The sequence below is a fragment of the Cavia porcellus genome, unplaced genomic scaffold (assembly GCF_034190915.1).
Source record: "Cavia porcellus strain 051 isolate PalLab524CR breed Dunkin Hartley unplaced genomic scaffold, mCavPor4.1 scaffold_13, whole genome shotgun sequence".
NCBI lineage: Eukaryota > Metazoa > Chordata > Mammalia > Rodentia > Caviidae > Cavia > Cavia porcellus.
The window spans coordinates 42,209,830-42,217,594 of NW_026947496.1; the positions used below are offsets into that span (position 1 = coordinate 42,209,830).

The 7,765-nt window shown below is 43.0% G+C and overlaps 1 protein-coding gene across 1 annotated transcript in view; it reads right to left on the minus strand.

The window, feature by feature from the left end:
- Positions 1-614, minus strand: part of Echdc3 (enoyl-CoA hydratase domain containing 3) — a 40,786-nt gene extending 40,172 nt beyond the window's left edge. Inside the window, exon 1 of the mRNA XM_003473407.5 lies at positions 221-614. Coding sequence (XP_003473455.2) covers positions 221-390 — 170 coding nt within the window. The 5' untranslated portion in view covers positions 391-614. The remainder of the gene's footprint in view (positions 1-220) is intronic.
- Positions 615-7,765: the final 7,151 nt, after the last annotated feature.

Consider the following 7,765-nt stretch of genomic DNA (forward strand, 5'->3'; position numbering starts at 1 on the left):
CTCTTCTGGGGCAGTTCACTAGGTCCACGCAGGTGTCACGTGCTGCCATGCCAGGCTAGGGGGCGGCTGCAAACTCAGAATGGAGAAATTCCTCCTCCAAGAGATAAGTCAGCCAGATTGGGTCAAAGGCGGCGAGGACGTGACCCTCCCACCCGTCGGGCGCGCGGCAGGGCCCATCCGGCCCTGGACCCCCGGGAGCCCTCGCTGGCCGCGGGCTGACCTGATGCCGTCCAGCTGCCGCGTGCTGGTGGGGCGCGACTCGGACCCGGGTCCCCCGGAGACCTCCGGACCCCGGCTGCAAAAGCCGACGGGGAGCGGAGACCAGCGGCTGCGCACAATCCGGCCGGACCCCTTCGCCGCCAAGGCCCGCAGGCCCGCGAAAGTGGCCATGGCCGCAGAAGCCCGCGGGTCAGGCCGGACGCTGCCTGGCTCCGCCCGGCCGCGGGCTCCGGGAGCTCGGAAGGCGCCGGTGCGGGGCGAGCCGGATGGTGACCGCGAGACCCAAATGCAGAAGTCACAGTGCGCCCAGGCCCCGCGGAGTCCGCTCCAGGCCAGATTCCTTGCAGCGCGGGCCCCACAGCACCGGCTCCACCCCAGCTGCCCTCCCAGTTCTCCAACTGGCCCCACCGCTTCGCAGCCCCGGGCCTCCCCGCCCCAAGGGGCGGTGCGCTGGCGGGTTCCTAAGCAAGCTTTCCTAAGCCAAGTTTTCCTGCGGCTGCAGCTGTATCCGACCCCCTGCACCCTTGGAGAGAAAGACCCAAAACCTGCGGTCCAGCTCTGCGGTTGTTTGGTTTAGCAAGGCTGTGAGAAAGTTTAAGAAGGGGAGGACGGGATTATTTTGGGTTTTGTTTGTTTGTTTTTGGTTTTTTTTTTGCACTAGCACCTGAAACATGCTGAATGCCCTTGTTAGAATGAGTCATCAGTGCTGAGTGGTATGAGCTGTTACAAACGCGTGGTGCACACCACCCGCAGGAAACACTCTCAGGCCCTGAAGGGTAGCCTAGGCGGACTTGGAATTGTGAATGCTTTGTATCTTCTGCTGGAGGCCCAGAGGCCCGGAAGCCCGTGCGATGCAGATCCACTTCTACAGCGTGGCTTTTTGTCATGCACGGAGAATGGGCTGGAGCCTTTTGTGGGCTTTGAGCGGAGAGGAGACTGCACATTCTAAAGTGCTTAGTGGGGTGAGAGCATCCTCATTGCCAGTCACTTCCTGCAAGTGTCTAACTCCCAAAGTGTGCAGATTTGTACAGGGCATGGACTAAACGGTCCCAGGGGTCAGGATCTTACTGTCTCCAGGGGAGTTGCCATCCCTAGGTCCCTGCACCCTTTCCCGCAGTGAAGTTTTGCGAAGATAAATTATACAAAGGACATACTCAAATGAGGCCACTGAAGTTCCATTAGGGCTCCGGATCCTTCAGCTTCAAAACTGGACAAAATACTCTGTAAGGGACAATATTTGAAATATTAGTTGAGATCACCTCTACCACTCCATCATCCCTCCCCTCCGTTTCTTTAGACCTATTCTGAGAGGAGATAGAGCAAGGGCAAGTAAACAACAAAAAGCATGAGCGAAGATAACATGTCAAAATACCAGAAAACCAATAGACAAAAGTCACTGTCCCCTCTAGAACCCAAGGTATTCACAGGTGCATGAGTACATAACCCTGGCCTTTGTCCAACATCATTTGCATTGTGATCTTGACCCTCAGCCTGCCCCTTCTTTTCTGTGGCTTTCGGATACTGTAACACATCCTCTTGAAATAATGTGTTACACAAAAAATTCACCCAGTGAGTGAGCTGAGTAGGGTACCACACCAGGCCATGACTCCCATGAGTCCCCAGCTACAGCCTCTCCCATAATCCCAGACACTCAGTACCTTCCAGTACTGGGCCGAGAGCTCTCATCAGGGGCCTACACCAGCCCTGAGGAGTGACTTACTTTTTGGTTTACTTTTTTTACTCCTTTTTAAATCCCCAGGGCTTAAGACTAATTTTGTCATCAAGGTGCAAAAACATGGGTCTGTCAAACCCACATTTATTGTTTAGAAGAATTTCTGTTGATGAATTATTCCTTCAATTTTATGAGTTTTACATTAAATAATGAGTACTTAACAGGACAAAAATATTTAATTTTTAATATTTATTGTTTGTGAAAATGCAACAAAAATTTCAACATTAATTTTTTTGGTGTGCAAAGTCTCAAAAAGAACAACACAAATACATTCTCATATGAACTAAAATGAAAATACCAATAGCACTTTACAAAAAAAATCTTTACTTCCATTGTTCCACCTAAGGCAGGGTACACACAACAACAGCACGTTCCACACATATGTAGCATTGACACAACAGCACATGTATTTTGTTTTCTTGATCTTTTTGTAGGACATATTTGACATCTCAGTGGTTTTGCTGTTTTTTTTTGTCTTTTTCGTTTTTATTGGTACCGGGGATCAAACTCACGACTGCCTGCTTGCAAGGCAGGCGCTTATGCCGCTGAGCTAAATCCCCAGCCCCTGGTTTTGCTGTTTTGTTACTAGGTTCTTACTATATTATACAGCATATAGCTAACAGAAACATAAAAGATCAGTAAACTATTAAATTCTTACTATGTATTGTGCATTTAGAATAGACACCAACATTTTCACATCAGGGGTATACTAAACCTAGAAGATAACATCAGATGTAAGTTTCTATATGAACTTCAATGAAAATACTAATAAAAATCTACCACAACAAAAATAAGCTTTGCTCCACTGTCATACCCGTCAGTCTTCACCCATGAAAACTACATGTTCCATGTACATGCCTTACTTACACTAACAGCACAGTTAACTTTTTAATTTTTTTTTTGGTACCAGGTATTAAACTCACAACCATGCGTTTGCAAGGCAGGCACTTATGCCACTGTGATAAATCCACAGTTGACATTTTTTTTTTTTGCTTTATTTTGTTTTCCTGTTGTTGTAGAAGGTCTTTGCAATGCTGTTCCTGCCTCCCTGTTCATCTGTCAGCTTACCACTGTGCTCCACAATTTTTTGTGTAGTTCCCTGAGCAGAAACATTTTGTTTTTCCTGTGTTGCAAATGATCTCTTCTGAGCCCTGTCTCAATCATCTAAGAAAATTTCTCCGTGATATTTTGCACTCAGTTATTTTCTTTGCAAACTATCAAACTATTTAAGCCACACATGTCTAGGATTGAGTAAAACATACCCATTAACAATGCTTTGTGTTTGAAGTGACATCATAGTTGCTGCATAACTCATCAACATCTACTCCACCTTTGGTGTTGTTGTTGAAAGGCTTCCATGTTGTTGAGATTTCTCTAACAATATTTCCATCATGGTGAAACACTGACCTCAGCAGTATCAGTTTCTTTTTCTTTGCCCTATATGAGGCTAATTTTATATCTTTGAAATTTAAAGATTGTGCTGTATAATTCTCTGTTTTGAAATTATAACATTTCATTTGGAATTTGTGCTTTGTTTCTGTGTACAGTTCCTGTGTTGGTCAACCTGTATTCTTAGCAAATGTAACATCAGCTGGAAACTGGTTAACCAATTGTCCAGTGTCACATTCTGGTTAGTTTGGAAGGTGAGAGCAATAAATCAGAACAAGGGATTCATCCTGAGGTATTATTAAGATCTCCCTGACTTAGGAATAGAATCAAGCAAGATTTGTAGAAAAAAAAAGGTAACTATCTAGATATTGAGAAAAGATGGAGTAGAGAATGGAAATGTTGGGAAACCCTAGGTAGGACAGAAGTAATCTTGCTCTTTTTCTTTGATAGAACCTCAGGAAGGTCGTGAGACTGCAAGTGGTATGTAATGTCTGAGCAGATGGATACATGATGTCTAAATGCCACGTAGTTTCACGTAATCTGCTGAGAGGCTGTGACAATAGAATGGTCCTAAACCTCTGAGAAGGGCTTAGAACTAGCATGTGGATTGACATATTGAAGAAAAAACAGGAGCAATATTACACATGGATGACATCATGAGTGCTATAGTTTGGATGTGACATGTCCCCCCAAATTCTATTGTGAAGTCTTGGTAACCAATCGCTTGTACTATTGGTCCTAGTTGAAGGAAGTTAGTGCTAGAATGTGCTGAGGTAACAAAACAATAGCAAAAACAAGTCTTGATGGTTCAAACAACAAAGTCTCATTTCTCATTCTTGCAGCATGGCTGTTGTCATGCTTTGTATCTACTGAGGATCAGCTAAAGACTCGTGTTACATCAGCACTGTCCTTGCCTGGGTGCCGATGTATATCTCCCTGAATCTGTGATAGAGGGAAGGAGGGAAAAAAAGAAAAGAATGAAGAGAGGCATGAATTGGCACTTAAAATATCTGAAAATACTACTTGCTCTGATGTTTCACTTGCCAAAGCAAATCCTGTGGTCACATTGCACTTCAGAGTGCGGAAATACACCACTCTGTGTTTCAAACAAGGGAGACAAGATCTTTGCAAACAATCCTAATGACATGGCCACCCAAGTACAGTGCCTTAGAGTTAAGAAGTGACTACTGCTTATTATTCAGGGATTAGAAATACAATACTAAATGGGCCTAGTTGTCTGCCACTTAATAGAATGGAGGTTTAAAATAGAAATTAAGTTCATACAAAAAGTTAAATTTTAATAATTTATTTGTGTGTGTTTGCATCTTTTATTTTTGCTGTATTGAGGATCAAATGTAGGGCCTTGAGCATGCAGGAAAGCACTGTGTCTTTGGGCTACAACCCCAGCCCAAGTTAAATATTTAGAATACTTGAGCTTTTGCTGGGGTTTGTATCTATCTTCTTAGACATGCCAAGTGCCACAAATGATGCAGAGCATGCAAAATCCAAAAGCCTGATAAAAATTATCACCATTATGGGCCCAAGGCCACTGTTGGAGGATCTTTCTCCTTGCTAAAATTAGTTTCATTAGGAGAGCGGAAGATTTGAATGGGAAAAAATAAAGAGATCACTTCACTTCAACACAGGAGTTGGAATAAAAGAGAAAACTGGTAAGTAGTTGTCTGTTGGTATCTGCATAGGGTTGGTTCTAGGACTCCCACATATGCCCAAATCTATGCCTGTTCATGAAATGGTGTAGTATTTTCTTACACATATCCCACATATTGAACCCAAGAGTGCTGTACCACTGAGCCACTTCTCTATATCCCCAGGGTCTCACTGAATCACCCACACTGGTCTCCAAATTGTGATTTTTCTGGCTCACCATCCTGAGTGGCTTTAACAATATGTGCCCCCACACTGAATCATCTCCGGGCTACTTATAAAACCCAATACCTACAAGTCACTTTATTCATGTCGATTTACCATAATACACAATGTAGCAAATTTTCTGTGTTTTGGAACTTCCTGCAATTCCGCCTCTTCCCCTCTCCCCTGGCCTTTTTATACCGTGGTTGGATGAATTCATGGTGTGTAATTTATGGATACAGAGGGCAGACTGTGCAGGATTTTGAGAAAAGGAAGAAATTGGCAGGATACTCAGAGCCAGAAAGTCATGGATTAAGTGAAGTTTTGGAAACATTACTTGCTTCTAAATTTTACTTAATAATTGCTTTTAATGGAGCCCCTCACTCTATGCCAGGCCTATATTTGGTACTTTAACTTATGCCATTTTTCTTCACATTATATTGGTAAGCATTATTAGTTAGTTCTGAGAGGTTTGGCCAGCGTGTTTACACTCAGTTGAATCCTTGGAGTTGATGGTCAGATGAAAGATGGCACTGTGGATGAAGACTTGTATCCTCATCTAAATTCGTATGCCTGCTCTCCCATTTCCCTAGTTTCTTCAGAGCCCGCCATCATGTTTAGAGAGTGACAAACGCATGAAGAAGGAAGTGGAGGTGGATGACCATCACATTATCCAGGCATGAGTCCATAAAACTTGCTGAAACAGTAGTCCATCCTTAAGCAGTATGAGGCTTTTTCAAATTCAAATTGCTTCTCCAGGCCTCCTTTGCCTCTCATTAATTTTTGTAGGAGTTGCTTGTCTTTCTTTCTCTCTTTTTCAGTGCCCTTCTAATCTGTTTTCCACACGATCCTTCTCCCTGACACAATTTGATTTTCAGGTTGCTTGCAGGCTTCTTTCTGGCTTTGATTTATGTGCACCTTCCCTGTGCCACATGTCTTTACTGTACAGATGTGTCTTTTCTACCTTTTCACATTTCCTTTAAGGACTCACAGAGGCTTGGCCAAATGTTGCAGAAATAAAGCAGAATAAAAAGACAGTTCTAGGGAGTCTGGCATCTTGGATTTGATGCAAGAATGAAAGAAGATTTAGACTTGCTCAAGGTGCAGAGACAGAAAAGTAAATGGCAGATTTTTAGCTTCTTGTAGAGTGGTTTTTGAACTTTTAAAAAAATGTTATTCTAGGCCTTAGAGAAAGGATCTCAAATGTTCCCATAACACCCACAGATGTTGTAGATGGCATAGTTCAGAGATGTGATGGGGAAGACTTGGGAACTTGGCTTCAGCGGGGATTCCCTCTGGCATCTGGCTGATTCTCTAGCTCTGGCTTTCCAGTCTCATTTTACTCCCCATGTCTGCTTCCCAAACCTCAGAAGCTTCAGGAGACTCAAGGTCCTATTAACCGAAAGGTTTTAGAATTTTGTGGTTGCATATAGCTGTGCATGCTTGTCAGTGCTCCGGTTTCTTTCTTCTGTATTTTATGTATAACAACAGTCTTTACCCAAATGCTTTTGACAAACTTAAATTTTTTTTTTTTTACAAAGACCCATACCTCAAGTTGAGTGAAAATTAGTTTAGAGACTAAATGGGGAGAAATGTGTATGGATGAAATTAACTTCATTTTATTACCTCTTAACTTAGTATAGATTCTAGAGTTTGCTCATACACCTGAAATGAAACGTGCTTGTACCTTTAAGTGAAGGATATGGAAGAGTGATATACACACTGATAAAATGTGTATGCTTCACAGCATTGTGGTTATAAGTAACAGGCTCCCATACCTCTCTGCACCGTCCCTAGATGATGTTTCTAAATTGTGGATCAATTTGTCAGCAGCTCCTCCACGCACTTAAAACCTAGTCTCCCTGCCATGGCTTGGAAGACCAGCAGGGACCAGAATCAGTTTCCCTGTTTAGAACACTGCCATTCTTGCCCTTTGCTCCGTTCTCCATTCACAACCAGCCCTCTTTTTTCCAGTTTTACTGAGACATAGCTCACAAATCAAAATTGTATGCATTCAAGATGTATGATGTGATATTGTAAGTATATGCATACATTATGAATTGATCACCACAATCAAACTCACATATCTATCACTTCATATAACTACAATTTGTGTGGGTGTTATGGGAACGTTTGAGATCTATTCTCTCAGCAAATTTCAAGTAATGATACAGTATTATTAACTATCCTCATCTTGCCTTACATTAGATCTCCAGAATTTATTCTTCTAGTATAAATGGAACTTTTTCCCTGTGACTAAATTTTCTAATTGTTCATCCCAAGTCCATGGCAGCCATCCTCTATGCTGTGCCTGTGTGAGCTGATTTCCAGTCTGGAGTTGTACCAATGCCTTCTGGCTTCAGAGCCTTTCCATAACTGTGGAAGACTCATCCTTCAAATCTTCACTTGGCCATCACCTACTTCCAAAAGTTCAGGTCCCACTTCCAAAAATATCACTTCCTTAGAGAAGGCTTCCTGACTCCCGAAGATTTCCTGACATAGTCCCAACCTCTATATGCTCTAATAGGATCTTGTTCCTTGTCCTCATCAGTCTAA